At 35.5% G+C, this 16044-nt stretch overlaps 2 protein-coding genes across 2 annotated transcripts in view; both read left to right on the top strand.

Moving 5' to 3' along the window:
• The first annotated feature begins 295 nt into the window (after positions 1-295).
• LOC129951717 (peritrophin-48-like) lies at positions 296-2128 on the top strand. The gene is made up of 2 exons (XM_056064018.1): positions 296-845; positions 903-2128. The coding sequence occupies exons 1-2, from the start codon at positions 296-298 to the stop codon at positions 2126-2128; spliced, it is 1776 nt and encodes a 591-aa protein (XP_055919993.1).
• Positions 2129-8784: 6656 nt separating this feature from the next.
• LOC129941220 (anoctamin-4) overlaps positions 8785-16044 on the top strand; it is a 47268-nt gene continuing 40008 nt past the window's right edge. The window contains exon 1 of the mRNA XM_056049799.1: positions 8785-9273. The gene's annotated coding sequence lies outside the window, so the exon portion shown is untranslated. The remainder of the gene's footprint in view (positions 9274-16044) is intronic.

Genomic DNA, 16044 nt, shown 5'->3' with positions numbered 1-16044 from the left:
TGAGCCGAAAAAACTTTCTGAACATAAAGTTTCACTTGATAAAGTCGACATTGCCTTTCCACAAAGTCCACGATCCACAGGGTGTTCTTCAAAATATCTGTCAAACATTCGTCAGTCTGAAGATTCCTGCACCGAATTTTATCGTTGCATAGACGACGAATGGAAAGTGAAGATTTGTCCCCCGGGAACATTTTTCAACAGTAAACTAGAAACCTGTACTTCTGACAGCAGCATATGTGGGATAAAATCTGCAGAAAACAGTTCTTGCCCATCAAATGCGACCAAATCAGATAAAATGAATTGTGGATCGTATTACGTTTGCTTAGGAGGGAAATGGAATCGATTGAACTGTGCAGAAGGGACTTATTTCAATCAAACTCATGGAAAATGTGTCAACAATACTGATGGATTGTGTCAATCAAATTCCAAGCTCCAGCAGCCATGCAACAATGGAACAGTTATGAAAATGAATATGAGTTCATGTTCAGCATATTATCTTTGTATCAATGAGAGCTGGGTTGTCAAAAATTGCCCAAGTGGACATTATTTCAATGAAACTTTAAGGGTCTGTATGCAAGACAACAAAAGACAGTGTTCAGATTACATCGAACAGGAATATGTGGAGAGTGGTAGAAAATTCAATCCAACTGATTGCACTGCATTCCAAATTCTCCAAAACAATGCATGGTTATCAGTGCGTTGTCCGGCTGGTTTTTACTTTGACATTTCTTTAAGCAAATGCCTTGTTAACAGTGGTGAATGCTCTTCGAACGGTTTAATACGCCACAACTGTACTGACAGATCATTAAAACCTAGTTTCAGTAACTTTTCGGAGTTCTTCCAACGTTTGAATAATAGATGGCATCAAGAAAATTGCTTGCAAAATTTCAAATTTGATACAGATTTACAAAAATGTGTAGTTTCGAACACCTCCTCAAGTGAATTAATGCCAGTGTCACAGTGTTCTAATGTTATTCCACGGAGTGAATTCTATTTCTCAGATGAAATAGATTGCACGAAGTTTCATTTTTGTGAAAATGGGATTCGTATTGATGGTGTTTGTGGCAAAGAGAAATTTTTCAATAGTAAAAGCCAACGATGTGAACATGACAAAAATATGTGTGGCTCTAAACGGATGACACATGACAGCATCTGTCAAAGTGTTTCAAACGGAACGATTCAAAAGAATCCCTTCGATTGCTCAACATTTTACAAATGTGTTGATATGTCGGCATTATTGTCAAGCTGTCCACAAGGAGAGTATTTTGATTCTGATGCTGGCGTCTGTCAAAATGACATACAAAAGTGCCACTGCGACGAAACTAATGTGAGACAATATCCTCACGAAACGTATTGCAGCTTATACTACACATGCATTAGTGGGAAAATAATGGCCATCGCTTGTGAAGATGACTTTATGTTCGACACTGTTTCCAATAAGTGCATATCTGATATAGACAGCCTTTGTATCGACGGTCTTTTAAAAACTTCAAATTTCACTGACGAAACAATCACCAACACAAGCATAACTCCAAATTCAAATTCTTGCATCGGCAGGCATGGGGATATCATACCGGATCCTCATAATTGCAACAAGTTCTATGTATGCATAAACGAGCAACTTCGACATGAAATATGTTTTGATGGTGATTTTTTCAATGCCACTAAAAACAGCTGCAGTCACAAAACTTCTAACGACATCTGTCAAAATATCACTGAAGTCACAATCAATTGCTCCACAAGCGATCCCAAAGTAAACTATGTGGATCACAGTGATTGTAGAAAATACTACCAGTGCAACGAAGATGGTGAACTCACATCGAAAAAGTGTCGAAATGGTGAAAGTTTTGACAACTTATTGGGATTTTGCAAACAAAATGATGGAACGTGTTTGATTGAAAATGGTCAGAGAGTTGGAGCGTGCGCTGGTAAACATGGTGTAGTAGTTGCAGATGCTGACAACTGCCACCAATATTATACATGCGTTAATGGACAGAAAATTTTGAAAATTTGTAAGCTTGGAGAATATTTTGACAGATCGAAAAGTAAGTGTCAAGAAGATATTGATAAGACGTGCACTGTTTTGGAAGATAACAAGTTTGCACATAAAACTTTACTAGAGACCTAAAACGGTGAAGTAGATTACAAAATATATTTTTCAAAAGTAAATTTTCAGAATTCTTTTTATTTTTAAACGTTTCATTGTGCAAAGTGACCTCACCCAATTGGGGCGTGAAACTGGAGACATCTAGCTAGGGACCAAACAAGTTGGAGAAGTTAGTTCGTTGAGGCCAACATTTTTTTTTTGGGCTAGCGGCAAAAATAATATGTGGAGGTTACTAAGTTTTTTTCAGATTTTTTATTTCACTTTTTTCTTTGAAAAAGTCAGTTTTAATCTTTAGTTTTGCACTCACTCATTTACAGCAATCACTACGAAATTCTTTAAATTTCGTAATGAACTTCGGATTATTGTATCAAAGATGCGTTCGAAGAACCATCAAGTTAAGGGTGCGAGCGCAATTTATTGAATTCTAATAAATTTTCGTTAACGAACGGCACAAATTTTTTTTGCAAGTATAATTAAAATCTGTATCAATTTAATTAATCCATATAGCTGTCCATGGTGACGTTTTGTCCAAGACGTCGTCGTTCAGTGTCCTTTTTTGATGACAGCATATACTTGGTCTTGCCCTCATTGACCACTAAACCTTTCTTCTTCACTTCCGTCTCAAAGCTTAAATACGCTCCACTGATATCACGCTTTGATCTTCCAATTATGTCAATATCATCTGTGTATCCGAGTAATTGGATGGACATTTGGAAGATTGTGAATCTAGTGTTGACGGTTGACTTTTGCACAATTCTTTCCAGAACGATGTTGAAGAAGTCACATGACAGTGCATCGCCTTGTCTAAAACCTTTTTTAACATCAAATGTATCGGTGAGATCTTTTCCGACCTTGATAGAGCAGCGAGCATTCTCCATCGTCATTCTGCACAAACAGATAAGTTTGACAGGGATGCCAAAACTAGACATTGCTCTGTTAAGCTCTTCCCTATGGATGCTGTTATACGCGGCTTTAAAATCGATAAAGAAATGGTGGGTAACGATTTGAAGCTATTGGGTTCTTCCCAAGATCTGCCGAATATTTGGTCGATAGTGGAATTTCCTTGTCTGAAGCCACACTGATAAGGATCTATCAGGTTGTTGACGAATGGCTTCAGAATTTCATATAATACGGCAGAGAGGATCACTATGCTAAGATTCGACTCATCGAGCACGCCTTCTTCCTACTATATTTTGCAGTTGGATTGCATGCTTCCTGCCAAGGCATTGCCTGCTGCTTTAAATAGTTTGGCAGCAATTCCCTCTAGGTTGGGTAGGCGAAATTGTTGATCTGCGTCGTCGAGGTTGAGTGGTTCTACCTCCCTTACAGCGGAATTCGAGTCGTCATCGCCGTTATATAATTTGGAGAAGTGGTATTTCCATATTCTGAACATAGACTGCGGCTCCCCTACGATGTTCCCCTGATCGTCCTTACAGGCTTTGGTTCGTGGCTTGTAACCTTGGGAGGTTTTTTTTACCTTTAGGTAAAAGTAACGAACCTCATTTCTGTTCATCCGTCTATCTCCTAGATCACGCATTCCTCATGTTTTTTTCCATATAAGAAGCCGGTGTTCCTCTCTCTTCTTCCGCTCGTGAGCAGTTCTGGTCCTTCTGTGTGCTTGCCAGCATTCGTCGTCAAAACAGTGGTTTCACTGTGGTGGCCGGGTGAAACCTAGCACTTCAGAGGCGGCATCTCTGATAGCTGCTTGTTGCCACTGGTTTTCAATGCTTAATGCAGGCAGCATAGGACTCCTTAAGAGGTTATTAGAGATTCGATCGGAAAAGGACATGGCAGTCTCTTGCGATTGTAGCCGTCTAACTTCGAATCTTCTCACAGTACTTCCTTGTTTTGGCTCGGTTCAGGATATCCGTAGACGTACCTTGGCTACATCGAGGTAGTGGTCCAAGTCAATGTTGGCCTCTCGGAATGTTCGGATATCCTGTATACTGGAGAAGTGTCGTGCGTCGATCGCAATGTGGTCAATCTGGTTGAAGGTTGATTGATCAGGAGATTTCCATGTCGCCTTGTGGATATTGACATGTGTGACCTGCGTACTAGCTACAATGAATCCGTTATCGGAGGTGGTGTCGTGCAGGCTGTATCTCAAGATTATGCCACCAAAGATGTATTCTCTTCCTAGCTTGGCATTCAAATCTCCTAAGAACATTTTAATGTCATAGCTAGGGCACTACTCATATGTCTTGCCCAAGAGCTCGAAGAATATGTCTTTGGTGTCCTCATCTTTCTCCTCTGTTGGGGCATGCGCGCATTTTAGGCTTATGTTGGCGAATTTAGCCTTTATGCGGATTTTCGTGATGCACTCGCTCACACTGTTGAAAATCAAGACTTTTTGGAAGCCGGGAAGTCACCCCGACGGCACAACCCCCAACCTGAAGGCCAGATCCTTAGTATGACTCCAAGGAAGGGGAGCCGGATAAATCGCTGCTTAAAGGCCTGGGCTCCCAATATGTCGAAGAAGCCCTATAAGGTGTTCACTAAGTAGTTCAACCTTACTGGAACTGTAGACGCTACCGTTGATTCCATCTCGAGAAATCGTCCGCTGCCGTCTGGATAAGCAGAGGTTCCTTAGTGGAAACTGTCCCCCTCTCTCGTTTGCTGCCCCCAACAACTTTCCACTGGGGTTGGAACCCAATCTCCAGTTGACGTACTAGGCACCCGATGTTCACCACAGGGAGTTGATAGACAGAGCTGGGTTTTGAGAAAAACCTGTGGACGCTTGTGTCCTCTTGAATGCACATGTCTACTATTTGAACATCATGTTATTGTTTTATTTAATATAATAAATACTACCGTAGATTACATTTTATAAATGCAAAACATGAACAATAGTTTTCAGATATAAAGTAGAGGTTAGCGTAGAACAAATATTTTTCAGAAAGCCAATAATATTCTAACTCTAACATAGTCCCTTAAAAAGAAATGTTCAGAAATATTTGTACAGCAAACAAAACTAAAATTTGGTCTTGCAATTATCGAACTGCTTCAATGATGAAAATGCTAATCTAATTGAGGAATCTGAAGTAAAGTTGGCAATGGAACTTCACATGTATGCTTCTCGTAGCATTGTCTGTACAAAAAAAAAATGGAGGCACCCGCCTATTGTTTCCACATGAATTTCTAACTTCGCAAAAAAAATGCTATAAGCTGCTCTAAGCAAACTACATCTGAAAAAATGTTGTGTTGTGTTGTTTTACAAAGTATTGAGTTACACATTGACCATTTCCAATTATACTTAACCAGTTGCAGTGCATATTGCGTTCGCAAATAATTTAAGTAAACAAAATACAGCACTAATAAATCATTTATTATGTATTTGGTCAATATTATTTTATTTAACATACATTAACAACATTTATTTTATACAAATCTTCCAATTTTAGACCATGTCAGCACTTCAGATTCTGTTCGTTAGGATTGTTTAGTTTTTGGACGAGGCCATAAAACATTCAAAATGAAGCATTTAGATGTGCCTGAACACTAAATGTGAGAATGTGTTCGGTTTTTGCATTATTTCACGTACACTTTCTCACATTTAGTCTGCAGTTAGCTGGTAGGCAATGCTGTCGAACGTACTGCAAAACCAATATTTGTATTACTTTAGCTTGGTACGTACTGCTGTACTGCACACTTTTTATTTGTACTGCATTTTCATTTTTGTATTGTTTCTTCAAATTCGTCGTTCATAAGAAATCTTCCAAGCTAAAATTTAAGTTTGCTTTTGGGGCTAAACAGGTGAAGTTATACAAAATATAAAAAAAAGTGTAGAGATAATGCAAATAAGAAAATGAATAAGTTCCAAGATAAAGTTTAGAAGCCTTGCAAATAATTGATCCAAAAAATAAATCCCCAATAATTTCCCCGCTTATGCAATTGTTTCTAAATACATCAAAGTATGATAAGTATGGACTTGAAATTTCAAGACTATTGAAGCGTTATCTTTAATTTAAAAACGCATTGAATGCTTCAATGTTTTCCTTGTTTGGTTCATTTAATGCTTTCCAAATAGCAGTGCAGATGCAGAGCGCATATTTTAGCAAGTAGCTAAAAGATACAAAAAGAAACTCTTTCTTTACTGGCATCCACAGTCAATTCAATTTTAATGTCAGAGGAATTAATAAGTTTAAAAACTCACAAATATTAATTGAAATTTACTGCGATATTTTTATTAATTTAATTTTGTATAATAGTTACATGGCTTTCATAAATTTTTTTTTTATTATAAAAAAGTTCCTATTTTATTAAAAGTGAAATTAATAAAAATATTAATGTTAAAATAAGACTAAGAAATTGAACTTAAATATATACATATAAAGTAGTTATGTATATACATATGTAAGTGGATTTTTTGTTATAAAGAAAAATAAAAATAAATATGAATTTAAAAAAAATGTATGCGTATTGCTTTTGTCCAAAAATTATGCAAAATTTTTTAGAATGTACTGCTTTGGACTTTTATAAAATGACAGCACTGCTTGCAGGCAAACCGAAATGTCAGTCTGAGATTCCCATCTTGTTAAATCGAGTATTTTTGGGTGAAGCCCTAATGGCCTAACTATAATAGACTTAACCGAAAGTAAGGTAATGTCAAAACCGAACGAAAAGTTATCAGAAGTTATCATCAAAAAAAAAGTAACCATAATGGATTCAAGTAACTTTGAATTAAAGTTTGACATTTGCTTAAGATCGAGCCGTTTAAATGGCTCTTTCTTGCGTAATTGCGCGAAAGTTAGCGAAATTTAACGAAACTGAGCAAAACGTCTTTTTTGGTTAGTGACATATAAGGCTGCGTATTGGTTCGTTCCCTTAAGCTGGCTTAAGCTCGGTTAAGTCTATTATAGTTGGGCCTTAATTCACAGAGGACTGTAGCGCCACCTAAAGTAAGTACTTTAGAAGATTATCTTTCGGGAAAATTGAATTGCATGTCAGTTAAAAATAAATATTTTTTTTTTAAAACACCCTTTGATAACAGAACGCGTTTTAACGCCGAGTTAAGTCAAGTTAAGCGTCAAATTATTTGAATTTGACCATCACATTAAATGCCGTAGAAAACTTATAAATACGATTTTCAAATCTAAAAAATTCAGAAAAACTGTCAATACTTTAAATGGATTAAGTGTCATTTCAAACAAATTCTGTAACTTTTTGCGTTTGAATTTGAACTTGAACTTAGATTGCCTTACGTCAAAACTCAAGTTGTATTTTGTTTCGATTTACAAAAGTGTTGAAAACGAACCGCATGTGACTAACGCGGCGGGTAAAACGCCGTGTTAAGTCTTAAAACAATTGAACAGCAAGTTATTTGTTCTTCACGTTTGACATCACAGTTAAGTTAAGAATAAGAACTAGTTCCATTTTATGACGGACTAAATATACTATTTTTGTAGCACAACCAATTATTTCTAATTTTAACTCAATCCAAAAATAAAACCGTCTAATTTTAATCGAAATACTTAAATAACACGAACGGGCATTGGGCGCTGTGTATACGCATTTCCGAATCCTTAAATCTATTTTTAAATTTATTTAAGAAAACCCATAATCAAAGTTCAATAACTCAATTAAATCAAATTCTGTACTGAAACTTAAACAACCTATTTGCTGTTCAATTTATCTTAAGTCACAAAAACTACAAAACAAAAATCAAAATCGAATTCGAAATGAAAGAACAAATCACGCAGAGTTTACGAGTGTATATTTATTGCAAATTGACCGTTGTTGCGTGTTCTTTTGGCTTTTTTTGATAGTCCCTTCTATAAAAATAACACTATGGAGGGGGGTTTTAATATGAAAACGTCACTAGGACTGAATGAAATTAATTGGCGGGAAGACTTTCCTTCTATACTCTCGTAGGTGTAATACTCACAATTCAAAAAATACTGAACTATCGACGACGTAAATACGTTTTAGAATGACAATAACCTAATCATACCGTCATTGTTAAATAGGTTGGTACTTTTATGTATTGTCTTTTACAGTTAAGTGTTTTGACCAATATTTGGTTACCATGGATGACTCCAGCCTGGAATAAAGAGATAAAACGGTTAGTGGAAGATACAAAACCATGTGTGATTCTCACGTATGTAGCAGCAGGTATATGTCATTCGAATGTGCATTTTAAATGATCTTAGATGGGGAAGGCCTTCCATGTCAACTGTGGATATTGACTCGATGACGTTAGTAACGTCATGAAGATTTCATAGTATCAAAATCTACCATTCGTATTTTACATTTTGTGTAAAGTGTCACAAGTGTTTTTGTGCGTTCAGATTTTAAAATTAATCTAAGTTTTGGAGAGTTAAAAATTCGTAAAGTGGAACGTATGTTTGTGTTAAGATCCACATCCAAGTTTTTCATGAAAGACAAAGGCAATTGAATTTTTAATAGTGGCATTGGTCCCTAGAAATATTGGTGCGTTTTTTGAAATGTCAAAATAATTACCATTTCCTTCAAATCTCAATCACAGTGATTATGTTGAGAGTTTTTGAAATTATATTCTATTGAAGCTTGTGGAATTATTTGACATTTTTTGAAAGTTATTGTTGAATCAACAAATTAACCTTTTTTTTCAATGCGATTTCGTGTCAAGGAATCAATTTACACATTTCCAATAACAATTAGGGGAAATAACCTAACAAATCCAGTAATCCATTCTCATATGTGGATTCCATGTTGATATGTCATGGAAGTGATTTTGGTATTTTAGCTTACTCCGAAACGGACCGTTGTTGAAGACTGTAGCGTATTGAACACTATCGGGTCGTACCATCCCAAGAGCAGTGATAAATTAAAGTAATGTGATATATGTACTCATACTGTGCTGGTGAATAAAACCATAAAATTTAACCAAAGGAATATTTAACGCAACAATAACAACAAAAAAAAAAGAAGAAATATTGATTGATTTCATATTCGTGAATGTGAAGTGTGTGAATTTGAAAAAGTGTTTTTTGAAAATCGATGTTTCTAAATTAGCAGGTTTCTTGCAAACTGAATGCAGTACGCAGTAATTTTAAAATAATAATTAATTAAATAGTAAGCATGTTGTATATCTATGTATATTGGTAGATGTATATGAAATTACAAGGATTGGATTTAATAACTTATTGGATTTTGTAGATAGATTTGAAATTTCAATGCAATAAATGGTGAGTTCTTTTTTGGATTCACATTCTTGATGTTAAAAATGTACACCTTATCATTTTCATCCAAATACAAAATAAATCTTTTCTTCTCTGTATGAAATAATTGTTGTTGAACAAGTTGTAGTGTGATAGTGACCTTATGGACTCGTTTCATTGAAAGCTGTCACCACTGACATTCTAGAACAAACAATTAACAGGTGGCGGTGACATAGACCTACAACATTGACGTTTGTTTTAATTTTTAATCAGAATCTTTGTGATTATAAATTTGAGATATTTAAAAAATTATATTAAAGTAAACTTTACAATAATTTGATTAATCTTAAATGTGACATTCAACCTAAATTAACACTTAAAGTTAAAAAGTGTTTTAAACGTCAAATTAATTTTATTACTCTCAAAATTTACTTTTTAAAAAGATTTTATTTAATTAAAAGTACTTCGAGTTTCGCGATCGATGGTAGACTGCCGTTAATTCCTCCACTCATTCTCTTTCTTGGTATTATTAACTTCCCATAGGAAGTTATTGTAATGGGTCCGATTTGTCAAATTTGAAAATTTTGACATTTCTCGACGTTTCAAGGTCTCTAGAGTCGAAATAAAAGATTTTTAGAAAGATGTCTGTGCGTGCGTGTGTACGTACGTTCGTACGTTCGCGACGTTTTTATCTCGTCCATAGCTCAAGAACCAGAAGAGATATGGATTTCAAATAAATTTTGTTATACAGATAACAAGGCAGAAAGATGCAGAAATGGCTCTCAAGAAAATTGCGTGGGTGGTTTTTTTATCATAGCAGTTTGAAAAAAGGTGAACATTTTGGTTGACCCTAAATATCTTACGAACCAAAAACGCTAGAGACTTGAATTAAATTTTATATAATATATTGTAACGTGATATCAAAGAAATATATTTTTTGAAAAAAAAATATACTGTTTTTTTTTATAAATCAAAAAAATTGAAAAAAGAAATTTGTCACCTCCAAAATTTTACGACTAAAATATGATTTCATCTCCAAAACAATTTTGTGCAACGAAGAATAATGTTTTTGACATCTGATAAAATTTTGAGAAAAATCGAATTGACAATTTTCTTACAAAAAATTAAAAACCGAAAAAATATTAACAAAAGTTCGTAATAAATTATTTTCGACTCAAATATCTGTTCAAAAATTTGAGATAATAGCTTCTTATTAATTTTTACTTATAAGAAATATTGTTTTCAACATTAGGACAAAGTTTAAGAAAAATCGAATTGACAGTTTTTTTTACAATAAATAAAAACCTAAAAAAACAATTAATAAAAGTTGTTAAAAATTGATTTTCGACTTAAATATCTTTTCGAAAATTGTAGTTATTGGCTTCAAACTAATTTTATCTTATAAGAAATATTATTTTCAACATTCGATACGTACGCAAATTTGGTAAAAATTAATACGAGTACATAGAGACAAACTTTTAAGCAAGACAAATCGACAGATGGGATGGGAAGTTATCAGTGTGGGTCGCATCCCAGCCTCTTTTTTGCGAAATGGATTGGGTCATCATTAAATTTGCTAGTCAGATGAAAATTGTGCCATTGATTACTTGTTTCTTAAGATAACTTGGGGACTGGAGAGTATTTTGCTTGGGGTGATTTATAGTCCAAACAAAAACATAAATATTTTTCTGGTTATTTACTCTTAAGAAAAAATCTCTTTTATTGCTCCAAACACAGTTGTGTGTGGAGATATTAATTGCAACTTCCTAAATACTCGTTCCTACGCTTCTTTAATTGATAAATTTAAAAGATTGAACCTTTTGCCTGTAAATGCGTCGATGGCATCTCATTTTGCAAATAATGAAAGCCCCACTCTTCTTGACGTGTTCCTTGTTGGCAATGACGAGAAATGGCTATTTTACAACCAACTTTCCGCGTCAGGTTTCTTTAAACATGACTTAATATATTTAACCTACGATATACAATTTGATTAAGCAGAAACTATTATAAGCTATAGTGATTTTCAGGCGATTGACTATGAGAATCTGGAATATGACGTTGAGAATATAGCGTGGAAACAAATTTATCAAATGCAGTCTATAAACCAACAGGCAGAGTTTCTGCAGGGTCATTTGTATGAGCTCTGTGGTCGTCATGTACCTCCTAAGTTCAAAAGGATTGCTTGCAGCTCTCCGGCTTTGCTGAATAGATCTATAATTGATTTAATTCGAAAACGAAATCTTATCTATAAACTGAATACCGTCCTATTGCTATATTGCCTGTCAAAATTTTTCGAAAAGTCGATTTTAAAACAAATCCAAGCATACCTAAATACAAACCGCCTTTTAAGATCAAACCAATCAGGTTTTCGAGAAAGCAGAAGTTGCAAAACTGCTCTTCTACTTGTTGTAGATAATATTCGAAGATCAATAGACACTAATTGCGCTACTTTTTTAAACTTTTCCAAAGTGTTTGACAAGGTTGATCACTTTACACTTTGTAACAAGCTTAGAGATGATTTCGGTTTTTCTTATTATGCAGTAAAACTTTGGCACTCATATTTAACTGATCGTCAGCAATGTGTGGCTGTGGGAAGCCAGTTGTCGGCATATCTTGCAGTCTCTGCAGAAGTGCCACAGGGTTCCATTCTTGGGCCGCTATTTTTTTCGCTATATGTCAATGAAATTTCTCATCTAGTTAAGTCCTGCAACGTTCATATGTTCGCAGACGACGTCCAATCATACATTGCAGTCCGTTTAATGGCATAAGTAATGCTTTCAGCCATATAAATGAAGACCTAGAAATTATTCTGCAGTGGGCTCTAAACCATAACCTTTCTCTCAACTTGGGAAGTCAAAGTCACTAAGCATTTAAAAACGCATTTCAGATATGTCAAGTTTTCCACCAGTTTGACTCGGTAGATCGATAATTGACTATGTCTGCCAGGAACCTGGGGATGATTTTCAACGAAACTTTAACTTGGACTGATCATGCAGCTACTACAGTTGGTAAACTATATAGTGCTTTGCGCCTATTATGGTCAACCCAAAAGTATGTTCCTGTCAAAGATACATCTTCAATATAAGATATTTCGAGCATATTTCTAGTTACTCAAAACAAATAATGGGTCTGACTTTCGATAATCTCTTAAAGTTTAGGTCACTTATCCATTTTTTGGAAGTTCACTTAGAACCGCGGTCCTAATTCAACCCATATTTTATTGAGCGGTCCTAATTCAAGCCATATTTTGTTATTATGCATATCTTGCTTTGTTAAACATTTTCGAACATTCTTAAATATTGTAAAGCCTTCACTTATAATAATATTGTAATCTTAATGTGAAAGTGTCATTAATAAATACGAAATTGATGATATTGATTTCAGATAATAACATTTCAAAAATGCAGAAAGGACTTTAAAAAATTTAAGTGATTGTTTTTTTTTACAAATTGAAAAAAAAAGTTGAAAATATTGTTTAACAGGCCTATTCTGCTATTCATCGGGGGGAATATTACTTGAGTTTTCACTAAGCTATTCTGCTATTCATTTGAAGTGAATCTGGGTATGTCGGTAACGTCGGTAATACATCGTGGTGTTCTTCTATTCACGTGAAAGCATTAATTTTATACAATTCAGATCCACATATAAAATGCAGCGGATTTTTCATTTAATGTCTGGTTTGTTAATTTTTGTAAGCAAAATGTAAGTGAAAACTAATTTATTGCTAAATTTAGAATATTTGTTTTATAAATAAGAGAATATTAACATTTTTAGAAGACACTTTTTAACATTTCTCCGAAGATCTCTGTTTGAGGATCCTATCATTCCTCTGCTTACAATTGGAATACAAAATCCAATCCAATTATTGATTGATTAAACTTAATGTTTGTGTGAATCAAAATAATTTATCCAACATTTCCAAGATTTTTACATGAACAGCTGTTAATTTGAATGTCAAATTGGTTTGGGATAATGTAGTTCACCCGATGGATAGCAAAATGCAAAGGCAGTGTGAAAGGGAATCGAATGGGTGAATGGAATATACGATCCACGTGAATAGCAAAATAGGGCTGTAAATTTGGCAGTGATGCCGAATAAATAAAACTAATTTTAAATCAAAAAACTTTAAAAATGTATATGTATAAATAATATTACCTCCAGATCCAGACACACGCGCACAGACATCTTTTTAGAAATCTTAAACGTTGAGAAATTTCAAAACTGTCAATTTGAAAAAACCGGACAGATTGCAAAAACTTCCTATTTGAAGTAAATAATAATTCTAACGGGTTATTAATTTTGCGGTTGCAAAAACGTAGGACTGGAATTTGACATCTGTCAAACTAAATTGTTAAACTTATTTTGTTTTCATTTCAAAGTCTGACATTTAATTAAATGGATCGCTTAACTCTCGCACGTATACAAATTGTTAAGACCTGCTACAAAAATGGTGATTCGGCCACAGCCTGATAAGTACACTGTTAGTGTTCTATCTCCTCTAGGCACATTTGACCATTGTGTTATATCAGCAAAATTCTCGTGTCAAAACTGCTCAGTTAAAAAAAGAGCACCTAAGAGAACCGTTTGGCAATACGAGAAAGCCAACTGGGACGGTCTCAATAACTACTTCAGGATCTTTAACTGGTCACTATGCTTTCTCGATAGTGACGTTGACGTCAGCGCTGATATGATCACAAGTTTAATTCTCCTGGGAATGAGAACTTTTATACCGAACAGGGATAAAAGTATCAGACCCAAGGAAAACGCATGGTGTGATAAGAGCTGTAAAGAGGCTATTAGGGCCAAAGAGGTGAGTTTCTTTTGCTGTATAGCCAATCTAACTGAGGAAAGCCGGAAAAAGTTCAAACAAGCCAGGAAGGCCTGCAACGCCCATATTCAACAGAGCAAATTTTTACATGACCAAAAGTTACGTAAAAAAATACTGCAATGTCCCAAAGGCAGTACAATTGTTTGGTCATTTGTAAAAACATGAGGAATTCTTCCTCTTCTTCGGTTCCTACGATCGTTGTCAATGACGCTCCTTTTGTTAGCTCTTTGGAGAAAGCTAATCTCTTTGCTAGGCAGTTGGCCGCCAATTCTACGCTGCCAGTGAGTGAGTGATTCTATGGGACCAATCTTTTTTCACACTGGTAATGGTGCAAGAGTCCTTAGATATTTAAAGACACATAAATCCGCTGGTATACATGGTATCCCCGCTATTGTTCTGAAGAGGTGTTCTTCATCGCTGGCAAAACCACTGCGTAAGCTTTTTCATCTGTCCTACTCCCCAGGTCTCGTTCCGAGAGGATGGAAAACTGCATTTGTACAGGCCATCCCCAAAAAAGGCGAATCTTCCTCACCCTCTAATTACCGACCGATTGCAGTTACGTCCCTTCCTTCCAAGGTCATAGAAACGCTGATTAATTATCAGCCCAAGAAATATCCCGAAGACTGAAAGCTTCTGAATGACCGGCAATACGGCTTTCGAAGCAATAGGTCCACTGGTGATCTCATGGTTCATCTCACCAAACAGTGGAGCAAATCTTTACATCGCTTTGGAGAAAGTAAGATTATTGTACTTTATACTTCAAAAGCATTTGATAGGGTTTGGCATCAGGCTCTCTTATCGAAAATGCGTGCTTTCGGTTTTCATGAATCCCTGCTTCATTGGATTAGTAATTACATACATTTCGGATTGTCTGAAAACCATAAAATAAATGCTGGTGTGCCCCAGGGCTCTGTTCTATATCCAACACTCTTCATAATTTTTATTAATGATCTCCTGTCTGCAACATCTAATCCAATACATAGTTTCACTGACGATAGTACTCTTAGCTTTTCATATTCGTTTTCAGACTCACATCCCTCTTTTTCGGATGTGGAACTGCAACAGCAAAATATGATAAGCTCATTAATTTCCGACCTAAGGAGCATTGTTCAATGGGGATTAAAAAACCGCGTGGACTTTAATGCTTCGAAAACGCAATGCTGTCTTGTATCGTTAAAGCGAGATATACCCTCATTGCCATTATCCATGGACAGCACTTGCATCAATGAGACTGGAATGCTCACATATGCGATGTCGCCAAAAATGCCGCAAGGTGTTTGGGTTTGCTTAGGCGATGCAAGAAATATTTCTCCCCTTCTGATCTGGCTGTTATCTACAAGACTTATATACGTCCGAAGCTTGAGTATAAATCCCATCTCTGAGCTGGTGCTCCTGCAACTTACTTAAGCCTTTTGGATAGTATTGAACGTAGAACATTTAAATTGATAGATGATAATATCATCATAAGTTCATTTACTTCGCTTGAACATCGTCGTAAGGTCTCTTGTCTGACCCTTGTTTACCGTTATTTTAAAGGCTTATGCTCTAGTGAAATAGCCAGTTGCATTCCTCCCCTTAAACAGTTCAACCGTAATACTTGCGCTTGAGTCCAACTCCGGCCTTGCTGTCAAATACAGAGATTCGTACTTTAGCCGTACTACGCGAATGTGGAATGCCTTACCACACTCTGTCTTTCCTAGTCATTGCAATATTCAGGCATTCAAAACCAATGTGCACCGATATCTCCTTTTAAACCCTCTCTCCTCTTCCTAGTGCCCACACTGTGCCTGTGCATAATAAGGGTAGTAATATTCCCTTGAGTGTATGCTTATTATAAAAAAAAGCTGACCGTTCACAACGTCGTAGATAAGTCGAATGGGAGCTTAAACAACGGTGTGTTAACAAAGAAAATTGTTGAATTTGGGGTTCTGAGAATCCTCGAGTAATTGAAGAGAGGCCATTACATCCAC

This window comes from Eupeodes corollae, chromosome 1 (assembly GCF_945859685.1).
Source record: "Eupeodes corollae chromosome 1, idEupCoro1.1, whole genome shotgun sequence".
Classification (NCBI taxonomy): Eukaryota; Metazoa; Arthropoda; class Insecta; order Diptera; family Syrphidae; genus Eupeodes; species Eupeodes corollae.
The sequence above is the reverse complement of the archived record's forward strand: the minus strand, read 5'-3'. Positions and strand labels throughout refer to the sequence as shown.

Excerpts from the sequence above, each read along its gene's own strand:
- LOC129951717 (XM_056064018.1), top strand. The coding sequence starts at position 296 with ATGAATTGTGGATCGTATTACGTTTGCTTAGGAGGGAAATGGAATCGA. Across the intron at positions 846-902 it reads CTTTTCGGAGTTCTTCCAAC|ATTTACAAAAATGTGTAGTT; the intron begins GTTTGAATAATA and ends AATTTGATACAG.